This window comes from Alternaria novae-zelandiae (assembly GCF_023758075.1).
Source record: "Alternaria novae-zelandiae strain BMP 2774 chromosome Unknown scaffold_31, whole genome shotgun sequence".
NCBI lineage: Eukaryota > Fungi > Ascomycota > Dothideomycetes > Pleosporales > Pleosporaceae > Alternaria > Alternaria novae-zelandiae.
The window spans coordinates 133,420-153,080 of NW_026056991.1; the positions used below are offsets into that span (position 1 = coordinate 133,420).

The 19,661-nt window shown below is 34.3% G+C and overlaps 2 protein-coding genes across 2 annotated transcripts; both read left to right on the forward strand.

Moving 5' to 3' along the window:
* Nucleotides 1–14,635: 14,635 nt before the first annotated feature.
* J4E88_010271 (uncharacterized protein) lies at nt 14,636–15,139 on the forward strand (the record flags this gene model as incomplete). Its single annotated transcript, XM_049403866.1, has 2 exons — nt 14,636–14,792; nt 14,847–15,139. The coding sequence occupies 2 exons, from the start codon at nt 14,636–14,638 to the stop codon at nt 15,137–15,139; spliced, it is 450 nt and encodes a 149-aa protein (XP_049250383.1).
* A 3,037-nt stretch (nt 15,140–18,176) lies between these two features.
* Nucleotides 18,177–19,058, forward strand: J4E88_010272 (uncharacterized protein; the record flags this gene model as incomplete). The annotated part of the gene is made up of 3 exons (XM_049403867.1): nt 18,177–18,437; nt 18,502–18,646; nt 18,694–19,058. The coding sequence occupies 3 exons, from the start codon at nt 18,177–18,179 to the stop codon at nt 19,056–19,058; spliced, it is 771 nt and encodes a 256-aa protein (XP_049250384.1).
* Between the last annotated feature and the right edge of the window lie 603 nt (nt 19,059–19,661).

The following is a 19,661-nucleotide window of genomic DNA, read 5'->3' on the forward strand; positions in this document are numbered from 1 at the left end:
TATATTTAGAACGTACACTAGTGCGGAACTATAGTTTAATAGAACTAATAACCTAATAGAGTATTATAGTAAGCAAAACGCTAAGCTATACTAACTATAAAGGTATTTAGAAAGTACCCTCTGCTGTTAGGTAGAGAGTATTAAACACTATTAAGTATTTAGAACTTATCTTTTAATTACACAATCTCTATAGTACAATATCTATTTAGTATTTAAGCTATTAAGTAAAGAAGTATTAGCTTCTTTATAAGTTATTTAGAACTATAATAACTACTAAAAGAATAGAAGAAGCGTAAGGCGTTAAGAAACCTAGTAATTCTCTCTTCTAAGCATTTATTTACTACTTCTTTAACTACTTTAACACTAAAGATACTAACCTCTAGAACTATCTCTAAAGTAGAGAGTATATTATTATTTATAATAGCAACTAATAGTGTAGTCTCTATAGTTTACTCTAGACACGCTACTCTAGTCTTTACTAGTAATAACATTACTAAGTTTCTTAAAGACTATAACTAACAAGCTAATAATAGAGGCCTCTCTAATAAGATAAGAGTCTCTATTCTTCTAGATTATATTAGCGATAAGAATTGCTCTATTACTTATATTATTAAGCTCTTTACTAGTTATAAGAAGAAGAACTAGGCTAAGCTTAAGGTAAATATAAAGAAATACTAGGTAGATAAGAACACTACTATTAAGATAGGCAAGCGCTTATACTTATAAGCTTTTATCTATAAGTATATAAATAATCTACCTAGTCTTACTAAGTATTATACTTACTTCTACGTAATAGTAGAAGCCTACGTTGCTAATAAGCAAGTTCTATAGAAGAAACTTAGCTTTCTCTTCTACTATAGACTTCTAAAGTATAATAAGTAGATAGTTACTTTTATAATACCTAACGCTTCTAAAGACAATAATTAGGCTAAGTACTATATAGATAAGATCTATACCTTTCTTAAGAAATACTACAGAAAGAACAACGCTATTAATAATATACATACCTAGAAACACAGTAGTATAGATACTAAGATAAGATATATTATGCTTACTAATAAGTATACTACCTTTAACCTAGAGAAGGTAAAGAGCGTTATTACTAATCTTAAGAAGTAATAGAAGAAGCAAGAATCTCTACTTTCTTCTAACGTAGACTTTAAGATAGAATAACTTATAACTTTACTAAATAGGCTAAAGCTTAACGTAGATATAGTTTATTTCTTTATAGCCTACTTATTAGTTACTCTAATCTTTAAGAACCTCTATAATACTCTATACTTTATAGACTATGTAACTAAGAAAGAGCTCTCTATTAAAAGAAATAATAGTTCTTTTATTACTAAAGTACCTAGAAACACAGCTTCTAAGAGAGAAACTATTTAGTATAGAAAGGCTAAGTATACTAATACTTACTACATGTATAATAAGAAAAGTTATAAGATTACTAAGTATAAACTCTACAATAACCTCTATAACCTAGATTAGATTAGTTACTATTAGAATAATAAGCGCAAGTAAGAAACGTACTATTTTAGCCTACTTTATAATTACCTTAACTAAATCTCTAGTACTTCTCTATTAACCTATAAGCTTAAATAGCTTAGGTCTAAGATTAAGAAGTATTTTAACATTACTAATAATATAATAGAACAGCCTGCGTATAGTGTTCTTTCTAAAAAATTTAAGAGAGACTCTTACTCTAAGTATATTCTTAAATAATTAAACTTAGCTAATATAATTACTTATTTAGACTATCGCGTTAGTTATAAGAACGCTTAGTAGTAGTTTATCTAGTTTTAGAAAGGTGTTAAGTACTCTAAGAAGGCCTAGCTACTTAATAACATTAATTCTAATAGTATTATTATTAGTAGTAAGAACACTACTTTTCTCTACAGCGCTAAAGGTAATACTATTAGACGCCTAAACAAGAGTATTCTTAGTAACTCTAATTAAGTTCGCGATAGCTATATTAAGAAGAGAGGTAGACTCTCTAAGTAATTGCAAAGCTCTTAGCTATTGCCTAGAGAAGATATAATTAGATAGATTTCTAACTTATAAGCATTAGACACTACTATAATACTAGAGAATAGTTAGTTAGAGCTACTATTTCTTCTACAAGCTTCTAACGCACTATTTATAGTTATTTATCTACTAGCTAATATCTATATTAATAATAGTATATTAGCTAATTCTAGACATTTATTATAAGACTACAAGAAGAAGGCAGTTAAGTTCTTAGACACTCTTTCTAACCTAGAACTTAAGAAGCTTATTAAAGAACAACCTAATTATATTATAATAGCGCTTCTAAGTTAAGAAGTATAAGAAGTAATAGTTTCTAATCTAATTAGTTAGAATAATATTGCTAATTAATTACGTAATCTTCTAAAGAAGAATAGTATTAGTATAGATAGTATTAGAATAGTAAATAGCTTTAAGGCTAGCTACGCTATAGATTTTAGGTAGACTCTATTTTTACCTAAAATCTATACACTCTTCTACGCGTCTACGCCTTACTATCGCGCCTTCTATAAATACCTATTATAACCTCTACTAACTATATAGTTACGTTAATGTAATACTAACACCTTCTATAACACTATTAATGTATACTACTTAAATACGTAAACTTAATATAAAGTTACTAGTTATAGTAACTTATAGAGTAACACTCTTAACTATATACTTACTAAGGTAGTACGCAGAGTATAGAGACGCGCTAGACGTGTGTTTGTCTAGATAGACCTACTAGAGGCCTAGGTTTATATTTATAGTAATTCTATTAAATACCTTATTAATATAAGCGTGTAGATAAATATTCTTTGCCTTAGCGCAGCACGCGCGCTAAAGATACTATATAAACACTAGATATAGAAGCTTAGTAACCTACTATAAGAAGTTACCTCTACTAATAGTAGCTACAAACTATTTATTAGTACTATATTTAACGTTCTTATACGTATTAGCACTATAGTTATTTACACTACCTTCTATATTATCGCGAATCTTACACGCTTAGCTATACTTAGAGAACTATAGTATATAGCGTTATATATTAGAATATAATATAACGCGTTTAGTAGAGTATAATATTATATTTAGTCTAAGAATAGAACTAAGTTAGTTTTCTTTGTTACCTTAGACTCTAAGCCTATATACCTATTCTCTACTATAGACTATAAGTAATAGAATAAGAATAATAATACTATAGAACACGTACAAGTTAGCGCTATAACTAACTCTACTTTAGGTCTACCTTAAGATTCTCCTGTAGTTTAGTATCTACACTAGAGAGCGTAGTGCGATCTAACGTATAGTTTTAGGTAATACAACATACTATATCTAGTAAGTATCTAATAGATATAGAGAAGGTAGATACGCTCTCTCTTTAATAATAGCGTAGAGGCACCTTAGGTAGATAAGAACACTAAGCTAATTATTTAGTATAAATAGAAGCTTACTAAGTACACTATTATATATAAGATTAACTATAAAAAGATACTTAATTACGCGCGTAGAACTTATTAGTAACTAGAGGTTACTACCTTATATAAGACTATAGACAAGAAGGTTTAGCCTATTAACATTTCTTAAGTAGATAAGCTAATAGAGTTTAGATAGAAAGACTAGAAGAAATAAGCTATTTAGCGTTAACAACTTCGCCTGTCTATTTGTAAACTAGACCTAGAACTATATAATAATATATTTAAACTGCAATACGCTATATTTCTATAAGAAACTTACCTTACACCTAAGAGACTAGCTAACCTTTATATTAGATTACAAGTTACGCAAGAAGAGAGAGATCTCTTTATCTAGATACTCTATAATAGAGAAGTAGCTTTATTATAGAAATTTACTAAATCTAGTAGAATACACTCTAATGTATACCTACTATACAAGATCTATATAGTAGAATACAAAGCTTAGTAAGCGCAAGGCTTTACTATTTCTAAGAAGCTTAAGTAGGTTATAGTTAATATAGCTAATACTTGCCTTAATAGAGGTACCTAGAAACGCTACAATAGTTAGTATTGTAACCTATAGCATCTAGTTTCTAAGAAGAATAGAGGAGCTTAATAGATCTCTAATATATAAAAGATTAATACTATTAGCATACGTAATATAAACCTACCGCTAATAGTAGATAAGTTCTCTAAACACTTTACTAGATGTCTTATTAACTCTCTTATAGATCTCTATTCTAGTTACAATTAGATTACTCTTTACACTGTAAGCTAGAACATAATAGTCTTTTAGACACTAGTTAGTCTTCTTTATTTATATACTATAGTTATAGAGATAACTAACTTAGTTATAGTATTCTAGCGCGTTATAATAAAGATTCTTAAGAACTATTAGCTAAACACTATAGTATTTATTAATAATATTACTTATAGAGGTTCTAAGATAGACTATAGTAGTAAGATAGCTATATCTAGTGTTCGTCGCTACGTCTATAAATACATTCTCTAACTTAACTACGTTCTTACAGACATTAAGCGCGTAGAAAGAATAGTCTCTAGTAAGAAGTACTACTTTCTTATAGAACGCCTAGAGGTTGTTAGCTATAAGATTAGCTCTAAAGAACGCTATTCTAATAGCAAGAAGGTCTAGAAGCTTTTAGATTAGCTATCTTACTATAATATACGTAATATTTACTCTTTTCTTAGGCTATATATCTACTACTACATCTAGATAAAAGAATTTACTACTATTACTAAGCCTCTCTTCTATCTTCTTTATAGAGATATAAAGTATAAGTAGAGTCTAGATTAGAATTAAGTAATATACACACTTAAACACGCTATATACTTAGTACTAGCGCTAGTAAGCCTTAACTACTTAGATATCTTAAAGTACAAGGTCTTTCTTATAACTAACGCTAGTTAGAATAGAAAAGAAGCTTATCTTAAATAGCTATAGGCTAATAGTAAACGCTACTCTATTTAATTTAAAAGCACACTATAGTTAGCAAGAGAACGTCTTTAGTATTCTACTAAGTTAGAATATAAGGCAGTGCTGTAGGCTTTAAAGAAGTTTTGTATATACCTATATAGTATACACTTTACTATTAAAACTAATATAGTAACACTTATTACCTAGCTTAATTACTCTTCTACTAATAACCTAGAATTAGTTATAAATTAGTAGATCTCTACTATTCTTCTTTAGAACTTTAACATTGTCTACGTCTCTAGAAAAAAGAACATTATTACAGACACTCTCTTTTGCTACTCTAAACCTAACAATTAGGTTCTACTAGAAGAACCTAAGAATAATCTTAAAGAGTTTATTAACTACATAATTAGAAGTATAGAAGAAGAGCTACTATCTATTAGAGCGTTCTAGGTACTTAAGCATAAGTACGCTAAACAAACTAAGTAGATTACCTAGTTTCTTATTAACCTTAAAGTCTCTAAGAGTATAACACTAAAAGAGCTTTACATATAGAAGAAGAGAGCTTTAAACTTCTTTATGCGTAATTACGCGCTCTTCTATAAGACCTTAAGAAACGTAACTATACACTACGTTATTAATAACACTAATATCTACTTATAAGCTATATAGTTAATATATAAGACTATTAGCTATTGCGGAACTAACACTATATACTCTATACTCTTCTAACGTTACTAGTAGCCTAATATATATAAAGACGTTTAAAGAAGAATTTAGCATTATTCTAAATACTAGCTTTACTTCTTAAAGAGAAGAGTTAATATATTAACTAATATATATAGCTTCGCGATTTAGAAGTTAGTTACAATTAATATAGTTTATATACCTTACTACTAAGGTAAGAAGTATCTTATTATTACTAGAGAATACTTAAGTAGATAGCTAAAAGCTAGAGCGCTTTCTAACAATAAGTCTAGTACTATTGCTAAGTTTATTTACAAGAATATTATCTATAGATAGAGTATAACGCGTAAGCTCTTAGTTAATAGTAGACTAGACTTTACTAAAGTAGTAAAGTATCTTATAGCTAACTATAAGATTAAGCGTATCTAGTTATTCTTACATAACCTATAGGCTATAGGTAAGATTAAGAGTAGATATAAGCCTATTATTAATACTCTTACTAAGCTATTAGGCCTATAGGTAAATAACTTACCTACTATTCTTCTTACTAACTACATTTCTACTTAGTCTTAGATAGGCTATTTACTATACTAGTTAATTACTAGTTAAAACCTAGTTCTACCTTTAGAATTAGAGCTTCTAACATAGCAGACTCTTCTATTCTAGAAAGTAAAGAATTACGCACAACTTCTAGTAATACGCACAATATAACTAGATCTCTAGAACTAATTTACTAAGAATACTATTACCTATACTAATTAATTACGTTAAGCTAAGAAGAATTATTAGAATAACACTAAGAAGATACGCCGCAAGAAGCTATAACTTAGTAATCTAGTTCTTCTATAGAACTCTGTACAGAAGATTAATATATCTAGAGATAAGAAGCTTAACGCTAGGTAGATAGGTTTATATCGCATTTAACGCCTATAGCTAGAGCAAGGCACTTACTAGATTAAGAATCTTAATAGAACGCTACTTCTATATACTATTCTAGGTAAGAGGCTAAAGCTCTTTTACTAACAAACACTAGAAGACATTACTAAGTAATATTATAGCTAGATAAAGCTCTATAACCTAGATAACTAAGAGAACACTAACATCTCTACTAATATACTAGCTAGCTCTATTAACAATAATAAGAAAGATAGCTAGAACACCTCTTCTTAACTATAACTTAAGAAAGAGAAAGTAAGTAACGCTCTAAGACTTATTAGCTAGCTAAGTATTCTTCTAAGACTTATTAGTTAGCTAAGTATAGTTATTACTAAGCGCCTTACAAAAGAAGAATAGAGAGTATTTAGACTAGACTTTATTTCTTTCTCTAATTCTAATATATTATTAGTATTAGATAGAGAAAGAGCCTAGGCTATAGAACAGCCTTTACTTAAGAAAGAGAAAAGAAAGTCTACTATAAGCTCTCTTGTCTAAAAGCCTCTTTAAGAATATATAGTCTACTATTACTAAGTATTTAAAGTACACTTCTTTATTCTCTTTTTATTTCTTTCTCTTCTATTACGTTAACTACACTATAAAGAATCTTAATATTATAAATATATATAGACTACATTAGTCTTACAGAGAAGTATTCTACAAGTTCTACTAAAACTAGAGAGATAGCGTTCTCTTTACTTTTAACCTTAATTTATTCTAGCTTCTTTTCTACTATACTTATACCTTAATAGTAATAATAAGTCTCTACTTATTATACTCTCTTTCTAGCTTCTATTAACTCTTACTACTAATAGTAAGAGAAGCGTCTAACTTCTCTATAGTCTTAAACTACACTAGACAAACATATTATAGACTATAAGATAAGTAGTAATAAAGACAGCGCAGCGCTTATAGTAGTATTTAGCTAGAAGCTACTACTAGAGTCTAAGGCAAACGCTACTCTAAGTACTCTCTACTACCTCTAACTCTCTTACTATAATGTTAATACTAGATAATATAGACAAAGAGTTTACTATATATAGTAATACCTCTTCTCGCAAGCGCTAGATAGTATATATTTAGATACTCTTAGTAAAGTATAAGTACTATAATATAAGATAGAATATAGTAAGGTAGAGAAAATAGCTACTACTACTCTTACTACCTAGCTATATTCTATCTTATATTAGATTCTCTACTACTAGTCTACTAGACTATAGAGTTGTACAACTACTAAGGCGTCGCCTCTACCTAGCAATAACTACCTAGACTTAGTTAATTTACTATTCTAAGCTTCTTAAGCTACTTAAATTAGAGCTTAGAATAGTAATTTCTAGTTACCTTAGCCTATCTATAGTTAGGTCTCTAGAAAGTAACTACTACTAGGTAGATAAGAACGTATCTATTCTACTACTATCTTAATACACTTAGAACGCCTAAGAGATGTAGTAGCTATAATTCTATATATAATAACTAGCTACAACTCTACGCGCAACTACCTAGAAACTACTATAATAACTATAACTACTTTATCTTTAGTAACTAATTCTCTATTACCTTTATACACTCTTAGAGGTAATAAGAGAAAGAGCTATAAGTATTATAGCTTTCTTACAACTTTAATATTAGAAATACTAGTACTAATCGCGATAAGTATTACCTTTTTAACTATTCTATCTAGCTTTAAACTCTCTTTAAACTATATTTATATAGCTATTATAGTCTTTTAGCTATAATTCTAATAGTTATAGGCTATAATAGTTCTAATACATAGATTTTAAGTAGATTAGAATTTTACCTAAAATCTAGTTATTACTACTATAATAACACTACGCTATCTATTTACTAATACTATTATACGCGTAAGAACACTACTAAGTATAATAGCTAATTACGCGATTAATTACCTTACCTTTACTATAATTTCGCCTTCTAACTTTACCTATTAATATTATAATATTACAATACTATAATAAATAAAGGTCTCTTAGTTATATATATATATATACCTCTTCTTAGCTATTACTTCTTCTTTTCTTTTCTAACCTTCTTAATCTTTTTTTCTTGCCTCTATATACTACAGTCGCCTCTTAGAAGTAGGCTGTGTCTTCTTTCTCTCTTTATTAACCTAACCTTTCTTATTTTCTACTTTAGCAATTACAACTATAACTATAACTATAACTACTATGCCTAGCGCAGAGAAGTATAGTAAGCCTATAAGCTACCTAAACCTTCTCTATAACTTCTAGTTACTATTAACTCTATATATAAGAGCGCGCGCTTAGCCTACTATACCTATAACTAATTTTATAAATAAGCGTATAAGCGCAACTATACATATATATATAAGTTTAGTACTATTAGTTCTATACTATAAGCTAGTCTAGTAAGAGTTTCTTTATAAGAGCTAGTCTAGAATTACTAAAGAAAAATACCTACGCTACTAGAGGCTTAGTAGAAGATAGCTACTAATAAGAACAAGAGTAAGAGCAAAGCTATAAACACTAGAAAGTTAACTTTCTCTTATAGGCAAGGCTCTTCTTTATAAGAGACTTCTTCTTAGAAAGATCTACCTTTTAAGCTCTATACACCTAGTCTTACTAAGAATTTTACTACTCTAGATATCTATAGTTAAGCCTCTAGAAGCAACACTAGCTCTTTCTCTACTACTTCTTCTAGTTTACGTCTAAAGAAAGACACTCTTGTAATTATTTAGGCTCTATACACTAAAGCTAAGAACTAAGTTCTTACCTTAGCCTAGAACTAAGATCTCTAGAATCTAAATATTAATAGTAAGGTAATAGACTTTATTACTAGTCTTAAACAATAGTCTTCTAAGTAATAGAAGGTTATTCTTAACACTTTTATAACTAACGCAACCTTTCTATTTAACTAGATTACTAACCTTATTCTTAAAGTATCTAATATAGTTAAGGCGCTGCTAAAGCTTATAGACAAGTATAGTAGTGTTAAAGTATTTAATAGCTAGTATTAAGTCTTAAGCTAAGCTAAGAATACTAAAAACAAGCGTATTACAGAGCTAACCGCTACTACTAAGAGTATTAATATATTAGAGCCTAGTCTTATAAGCTACGTCTCTTACTTTTTAAGTAAGGTTCTATACAACTACTAGGCTATATCTAATATATAGTTCTGTCTTAGGCGTCTAGACATTAGCAACGCAGCTCTTTTCTTAGTCTAAGTAGTAGCTATTTATATCTATACTCTACGTAAAAGCACTAAGACTAATATTATTATATAAGACTAGACTACCTTAAGAGATTCTATTAAGGTAACTATTTAGTTTACTAAGAAGAACCTACTTTCTAAGACACTATCTCTTTTAAAGTATTCTATTAAAGCATTAAAAAAGAACTATAAGAAGTGTAGTATAACACTAGGTATACTTAGCCTTACTACTAGAAATATTATAGTTTCTTTCGCTTATAAGTATAAGAAAGATAGTACTTATAATAGTTAATATAAGTTTTAGCAACACATCTTTCTATACATAGCTAATAGGTATTCTAATAAGAACTACTAGATTATGTATACTCTTTATAGTAGTAACAACGTAATAATTACTAATACTATAGCTAGATACTAGATAAAGCTTTACTCTATCTATTAATTAGCTATCTCTATTATAATAGAACTTAGATCGTCTTTATATAAGTTAAGAGCGATTAATAAAGATAGTAATTATATTAAAGTAGAGCTAAAGAAGATTAGAGTAAGGCAACTTAGTAGAGCTAGATTAGCTACTTCTTTAGCAAACCTAAAGAAGTAAGTACACTAAGAGCGCTAGGCTAGTCTTAAGGTAGTTAAGAAGAGAGTAGTAGTAGCTAAGTTATAGAAATTAAGGCTTTATAGTACACAAACTAGCCTTCTACTACTACTACTACTACCTAGCGCTAGCGCTCTAAAATCTACTCTAGCTTACTAATCTTTATCTAAGAAGATAGATACTACGCTTAATAAAGACAATTTAGAAGACAAAAACTAGAATTCTAATAAGCTTAAGGCTTTAACTATAGCTAAGAACTATAAATATCTAGATAGAACTTCTAATTTTCTTTAACTAATTCTTAATAGCTACTCTAAGTACACTAAACTTAATAACCGCAAACGTGTTAAAGTTATCTAAGCGTAGTATTAAGAAGTCTATATTAGTTGCTACTTTAATAGTTTATTAATTAATAGTACTTGTGTCTATTAGACTTATACATAAGCAATAGCTACCTATATAGATTTCTTTAAGTAAGCTATAAATGCAAAGGCTATAAATAATATTCTTCTTCTTCTATATCTTTTCTAAGACAAGTAGTATAAACTCTAAACCTATCTAGTTATATCTATTCTCTTTGTTAAGCAACATAAGCTTAGTAAACAAGACTCTAACTTTCTTAGCTATCGCTTTTGTTCTTAGATAGCCTATAATCTATACCTAATTTTTTTCTAGAAGGTAGTTAGTAAAAAGATAAGTTAGAGTAAGCTAGTAGAAGACTTTAAGTAGAAGAGTAATATTACTATAAAGAACTTTAAGTAGCTATTCTTTAATAACAAGAAACTTAAGAAGATTATTAAAGAATTCTTTAAGATATATTATTACTACCTCTAATACATTAATAGTAATAAGAACCTTAGCTAGCTTTGTATTATGTACTATTCTCTTATTTAATAAGCTATCTATACTAATCTTTATTACTAGATACTCTACTTAGTACTTTACAAAGAATATACTATAGTTTTCTACTCTTACTACGCTAAGTACACTATACTAGGCAACAAGACGTTCTTCTGCTATATTAATCTTAATCTATTATTTACCTACGCTTAAGGTTAAGGTATAGATATAATCTAAGAATTAGTCTTAATTAATAATAAGAACTCTTAGAACTATATAGAGGTCTTAGAGAGCTTCTACTAATATATAGAGCTATACTTATAATAGCGTAAAACTACTAAGAAGAATTCTACTAGCCTTATTAAAGAATAGTATAATAATATTAATTAGATGTAAAAAGTATAAGCAACAGCGCTAGGCGTAAAGTAGAAGAAGTCTATTTATAGAGAGAAAGATATTTATATTACCTACTCTATAACGCTCTATAGCTCTATAGAACTAGTAACTAAGATCTATTAAATAATTCTTCTATAGTATATTATAGTACGCTAGAGCGTTATAGAGATTCTAGCTATAGAAACGTATAATAAGATCTTAAAGGCTTATTGTAATCTTATAGCGCCTTCTGCAACACTATCTAGATATTATAATAAGTATAGTAGTATTAAGTAGATATTTCTAGTAGATATACATATTAACTTCTTCTTCTAGATCTAGAAGGCTATTCTTGCGCAAGTCTTCTAGAATAACTCTCTTATACGCAAGAAGATCTATAAACTTCTTAGTAAGAATAAGAATAGTATTCTAGAGTATATCTAGAAAGAGCGTAAGTACGTTATTAGAGAGATTAAGATACTATAGCTAGTAGTTAAGAAGCTTAAAAAGGCTGCCTTTGCTAAGAGCGCTAATAGCAAATACCTAGATATTTCTTTCTTTACTAATAAGAGCACACCTTCTTCTTGCAAGAGATAGTAGTATATTTAGAATTATAATTATAGTATAAGAGATACTATTAGTTATCTTATTAATAAGATTAATATAGAACTAGATATTTATTACTACTTCTACAACGCTGCTAACCTTAACACTATATCTACTCTTTTCTCTCTGTTTAAAACCTCTTAGGCTTGCGCTAGTAGTCTAGTATCTAGTCTATTATTACTTTCTAGCTTCTTGCGCTCTCTAATAATATCGCTACTACTAGTTCTACTACTTTCTTCTTAGTTTAAGATACTAACACTAGCTCTATTAGCTTCTGCTGCTAGCCTGTCTAAACTGCGCTATAGTAGATAAAATATAAAGTAGACTAGACGTACTAGTAATATTGCTAGTACTTAGATTTTAGGTAAGCTTCTTGTTTTACCTAAAATCTACCTACTACCTACACTATAATAGTGTATTACTAACATCTCTACTTAATTATTTACTTTACTTTATACTTTCTTTTCTATATTTTTTCTTTACCTTTTCTTTGTACTATAAGCGATTAACACATTCTAGATAGTATAATAGAACTATACTACTAGAAAGAGAAAGTTTATACTAGTGCACAAAGTATTCTTATATAAATTAGATCTTTAATAACCTAAGAATTACCTAGAAAGAGAGCGTCTTTTAATAAGAGCTCTTTAGAATTATCTTATTATCTACTATCTTATCTTTTACTTATACTTTTTAGTATTAGACTCTTATATAATACTTTAGACAATAGAATCTCTTTATAATAGAACTCTTTTCTACTAAACTAACGCCTTTATACTTTCTTATCTGTGCTAACTACCTTGCGTTCTTGTAGTAATACATCTTTATACTCTCTAATACCTATACACTAACTAAACTAGAGCTTTAATAGTTCTATACTAGATTTATATACATTAATATTAGTACTATAGAATACTACTCTAATCTTCTTTTATCTAGAAGGTCTATCTTAAATTAACTAATTTACTATATAACACTAATATATCTTAAGTATACTAGCTTATTTATACTAAAAATATATTTAAATAAACTAGTTTTATATTTACTATAGTACACTAAGCTTTCTATCTATAGTTAGTATAATAATATCTTTTAGCTTTAATAATAGAGATAAAGCAAAGCGTATACTTAATATTAATACTAAGTTACTATTCTTATAAAGTTTACTACTTATAATTTTTTACTATAATCTTTACTTATATATATATAATAAGCTTTATAAAGACTAAAAAAATAACTATAACTTTATTATAAGCTTAGTACTTCTAATAATATATTTAGTACTAAGTATACTATAATATTACTTTATATATAGTAAAAGAGTAAATATAGACTTACGCATTTTTAAGTAGAGATTATCTAAACTTAGAATTATATAGTATAATATAGTAGTACTAGCGTATTATTATATAATATTATAAAAGTAATATAATATAGAAGATTAGATAGTATTATAATAAAAACGCGCTAGTCTATAGTAGTAGATATAGTCTAGAGCTAGAGTAGCGTAGATAAAGTCTTTTATAACTTTTAGAATATAGAGAAAGTAGCGTAATAAAAGTATTACTATTTTTATTATAGTTATAAAAGTAAAAGAAAGCTAGTAGGTATATATATTTATAGATAAGCTAAATCTCTAAGTAGAATAAGTCTAGAAGTAGCTACTTAAAATACGTATGTAATATAATAAATTAAATTAGACTTTAAAATCTATTAGCTCTTATTATAATAATAAAATAGTATTATAACTTTAATTACTATTAGTATACTTAATAAATAATAGCTATATATTATAGAATAATATATATTTAACGCCTATTTATCTATAAAACCTACCTAAAGTACTTTTATAATTATAGTTAATATTATAAAAATTATTAAATATTAGATATAATTTACGTATTAATATATACCTAATAGCTATCTAATATTAATATTTGTCTAATATACTATTACGCTCTAATATCTAATAGCTCTTTAATATATATACTAAATAATATATATTCTTAATATTATAGTAATAGATAAGCTTTATAATTACTAAAATGTGTTATACTTTATAATTTAATATTAAGCCTTATTGTTATTCTGTTAGCCTTACAGATCGCTATCGCGTAATCTAGGTTTAGCGGTATAGTAATAGAACATACAGCTAACGCGCATCGCACAGGCATAGGTAGGACAATAGAATTACGTTAACCTAGAAAAAAGCTAAACAAGTTAGGAGCCTACATCAACGTTAGGCTAACTACTTTGCAGGGTCTCATCTTAATGTAGGCTACAGACCTGTTCAATTTTTTCCCTTGTGTAAGGTGGAATGAAGAGTTGGCAGACGATCGATCGCGATGACCTCCATCATGACGGTAAGAGCCGATGTGTAGAAAGAAATGTATAAGTAGATACCCGCCGTACAGCAAGCTGAACGACATCCGTATGAAGAAGCAATCTCAACACTCTCCCGTAACACCGCCATCCAATCTCAAGACCTTACTTCCTATACACAACATGAAGACTCCACAGTTCACTCTCATTCCCCTCTTAGGCCTCTACACAACCTCCACCCTCGCCGACTTCGTCATAGGCAGATACGCCGGCTCCGAGCTCGGCGGCACCTTCTCAACTCCAGGCCAACTGCACATCATCGGGACGTGGAACAGCGCAGGTACATGTCATTCCAACTTCGTCCACTCCCGCAAGTCTAACACTCAACCTCCAGGTATCGAAGGCCAAAAAAACGGCTTCGGAACCGACGACTTCTGTTCCGCCGGCACCTCCGCCGGCACCGGCAAACTGAACGACTGGAAGAACAACGAATTCTGCGACTTGGAAATCCCCGGTTGCCCCTTTAGCATGCGCATTGTCAGATATGCGAGCAGATTTTCTGGCGACTGCGGTGCGGCTACCAATGACGCGGATCGTGACTATTCGGTGGACTATGGGGTGCTGATTGATACGGTCTCGTCCCGAATGCGGCGGTTGGTAATTGTTATTACGGAAGCGCGCAGCTGAGGAAGGATTGTACTAGTACGGGGAGTGTGACATATCAGGCCGCGGTGGTTTGTCTGACGAGGGCTTGTGGGGGCCGTTGGAGAGCGACTTTGAGCCTGGGGCTTGAGAGGGTTGGCGAGGCCATGTTGGCGAGGAGAGGATAGGTGAGCTGGGCGGTAGCTCGGTATGGTCGCTCGTTGCGATGGATCATGGACCCTGTTCACCTTTGTTTGTAGTCAGCTTGCTCTGGCAATCGATGGAGTGACAGGAGAAACGACGATGTGGACGACTGCCTGACGACGATGTTGACCTTAATAGGTAATGTAGGGTAGAAGTAATAACTACCCGGCGACGACACAGACCTTGATATGTGTTATTGGGTAGATACGGCGATTATGTGGCTGCCACGCCCACCTGAAAGTCTCGGATCGCAAAAGTGCGTTTGCGTACGAGATGGTTGTGTATTGCGGGAGTCGTGAGCGACTCGTGCCGCTGGAAGTAGAGCTTTAACTGTCTTCCGAGGTTCTCTTAGAGGCCATGAACTTCACGTCGTCCGGATTAAACAAATATAGTCGACATACTGTAGCGCTCTCAACCGTGTGGAGAGGATACGCCACTGCCTACCAATTGCTAGAGTCACAATATGTGACCCAAGTCTCAGGTGTTGCACGGCTTCGGTCGCGTATCATCGAAGAGCCCAGATTCTTGCTCCATTGTTGAGGAGAGAAGGGCGGTGTGGTTTGTCTCGAAAGACATCTGGAAGGAGAAATGCTATAAACTAAGGAGACCATAGATATAGTAGCAATGCCTAAACTCCCGAGATAGTCACCGGAGGCAACTAAATCAGATGAGTAGTGGTCGCTTGTTAACCGTGCTCTCTGATAAGCAATGGCTAACGGGGCCTCGACGTCTCACTTAAGAGCTGACGAGGTGCAGGTATACTTGACCTGCGCAAGGATGGAGAAGAAATGCTATAAACTAAGGAGACCATAGATATAGTAGCAATGCCTAAACTCCCGAGATAGTCACCGGAGGCAACTAAATCGGATGAGTAGTGGTCGCTTGTTAACCGTGCTCACTGAAGAGCAATGGCTAACGGGTGTATATCTCGACGTAGAGATAGGGTGCAGGTATACTTGACCTGTGCAAGGACCGCAAATTCCTGGCTACCGAGGGTCGGCTTGCACACTAGGTGTGCGTTGAACTGGGACATTTGCGGTGCAGAGCAAAAGAGCGACGGGCAAAAAGTTGTACATATCGGATAGGCGTTAGCCAGCGCTAGCCAGCGCACGGACGAATAGCGTAGCGATGAGGTGAGAAATCCCGACCCGTCTTTGGTGTTCTGCTGCTATCAATGAAAATCTTCTGGAGGCGTCAGATGTCAGGCGTCTTTGTCGCTCGAGGCAGAGAGTTGTATGTGAACTGAAGTAGCTTGGAAGGTGCGCAGCAGCGTCACGATAAAGCTACAATTAGAGTGTGGCGCCAACGCCTCCACAGCCACGGCCCCAGCCGCAAGCACGCACCACGATCGGCTTACGTACCCCTCCGTGATCTCGTTCACGGAGTGCGGCTTGCCTGCCGTACAGCGTTGTCATCATTGCTCGCAGGAGGATGCACTGTGATTGACGTTCAGAGCCGTCGCATGCATTCCTACGACAAAAGCAATGTTTCCTGAGATGAACGAGCGCGTGGAGACCTGCGACGTCAGGCCCTTCGTGCTGTTGATGGTGGTGTCAGATGGCGAAGGGTGTCTGGACTGGGTCAACTTCGGAGCTGGGTATGTTTCACCAAAAGAAAAAAAAACGCTTGACCGCTGAGCGTTGTACGAAAATGCCGCGTGGAGGATTGATTCATGCATGTCACTCTCATTTCGGTGTCTGGTGTGATGTCTGCGTCCTGGTGCGCTGTGGCGGGCGGCTGTCTTCCTTGGGTTGTCGATGTTTACTGAACAATCCAGCATGTTTGTTACAGATATGCAGCCAGATATCTGAAAATTCGATGTCGACGACATAATGTGGATACTTTGAGTCAGTGGGTTGTCTGCAGCCTTGCTGTTCCTGTCGATACACAAGCTTCCCGCCCCTTGCTTCACCAGGTAGTGGGGAATGCCAAGCGGATCTCGAACCACGCTACCAAAAGTTCCGCGAAGCCTGACGTGGTCTGTGAAGAACGGGGTCGTGTTTGGTGAGGCGGCTCGATGGCACCGATCTCTTTGTGCTGGTGCACGTTTGCAACTTCAATATACTAAGAACTGTGATGGCGACGATCACAACCAGAAGCGCTGTGACTCCATTGTGGTGTTGGGTTGTTTCTTCCACCACTCAAGTGCAATGTTTTCGCGCTGGGACATGCCCGCGCGCAACTTCACCAGATGTACCATCGTGGTCTCCTGCCATCAATCTGTGTGAGCGTTGCGAGGACACAACGTATGTCGCAGCCGTTACTACTTGCTTTGGGTGTAGAACACGGGATTTCTGGACATGACAGCTGTATCCGCAACCTTCTTCCAACCAAAAACACTTGACATGCTGCAGATTAGGCTTAGCTTCCACGCCTACGTTGTTCTCCATGCTGTGCGCACAAACACCTCCCATTGGAGGAACTTCCAGGTCACCTCTTTGAAACGCATCGCTCTTGGCGTAAAAGGCGAAACGGGTAGAGACCGCGCGGATCACGATTCGCGAATCCAAGGACTGTTTCAAACAGATGAGCATAATCGCCAAGCACAAAGCCCATGAGGGTAGGCGGAGCCGTGTGGGTTCAATCTATATGCGATTTCGCCAAACCTGCAAGTTTCCGCAGTTGTCCCGACGGCAGGCATTCAGAAGATGTCGGAACAGATCCGTGGATGGTATAAGATGCAGCGGGAGACGCACCTAGAAATCCGTCCTCACCATCGAGCCAACAACAGTCTTTTACAGTCTTTCAGCTTTCTCATCTTCTTTCAATCCTTTGCTCGACGCATTACATTCGCTAGCCGAACCCAACGTCCTTCTCTTCATTCCAACAACCTTTCAGCTCTCCAGCTTTTCCAATCCCAACCGACCCAACTATCAACATGAAGGCCTCCGTCGCTGCTGCCATCGTGGCTTTCGCCGTCGCTGTCTCCGCCGGTCCCAGCAAGCCTTCTCCCATGAACTTCTTCAACCTGAACAAGCGGGCGAGCTTGCCTATTCCGGCTTCCAAGGGCTCCCAGACGCTCAAGGAGGCTATGGAGATCACTGGCACCTTTGACGGTGGTCTCAAGACCTATGGTCGTGGCGTTTCTTGCACTGGTCAAGCCGAAGGTGGAGATTCTGACGCGGTCTTCATTCTAAAGGTATGTCACGGCTGTAGGAAGTGCATGTGAGACATATACTGACTTTGTACGTCTACCTCTGCAGGATGGCGCTACTTTGAAGAACGCGATTATCGGAGAGGACCAGATCGAGGGTGTCCACTGCGAGGGCAGCTGCACCATCGAGAACGTTTGGTGGGCTGCTGTCTGCGAGGACGCGCTTTCTCTCAAGAAAGATGGTGACGCAACTGGTAAGAGGTGTTTGCACATACTTCCGGACTGAGCTAACGTCTTCTAGTGATCGGTGGAGGAGCTACCGGTGCCGAAGACAAGGTCATCCAGCAGAACGGCGCTGGAACTGTCACTATCGACGGCTTCACCGTTGACACCTTCGGCAAGCTATACCGCTCCTGCGGTAACTGCAAGCAGTCCGCCGAGCGCCACGTCATCATGAAGAACGTCAAGGCCTCCAACGGCAAGCTCCTTGCCGGCATCAACCCTAACTTCGGAGACTCCGCCACCATCGACGCTACCAACTGCGCCAGCTCCGTCAAGGTCATTTGCGAGGAGTTCAAGGGTGTTGCTTCTGGCAGCGAGCCCGAGAGCGTTTCCAAGGGTCCCTCCGAGTCCTGCATCTACAAGGAGCCTCTCTCTTCTTGCTAGGTTGCCTCGAGCAAGACTGCAAACAACATGTGGAGGATGAATCGGCGGACATCGGTGGATTTCATTGGATGGCGGGGATGCAGTGCATCTGTTGTGCTCGCTCTGGAAGCATTGTACATACATTGACTTCTTTCTTGTATATATTGGCGACATAGAGTTGCGCGAACCGAGAAGGTTGCTCTACGAACATCTTGATGATAAGTGATGCCTGGTTGCATGGGTGTAGTTGAGTCCGGAAGTCGCGAATCGCGCGCACTACTGTAGTAGTGGGCGAAATTCGTGTCGCACTCTACAAAGATGTAATAAGCAGCATCGTTGAGGTACACGCATACATAACAATGATACTTGTATAGATGTTATGATTTAATGGCGTATATGCAGCAAATGACAGGGACTCCTAACCTCCTCCAGGGCTGGTGCTGATGAAGTGGGCGCGCTAGTCTTAATGGGGCGATGACAGTACCGAGGCGACACGCGACACGCGACGCGCGCCACCTCGAAAAACCGCTCGGAAGCATCACGCGATTATGCCGAAGAGATTACATCATAGTGGTGCATTGTGTCTACTACTTGCTGACACACCGACAGTGCTTCTAACCGTGG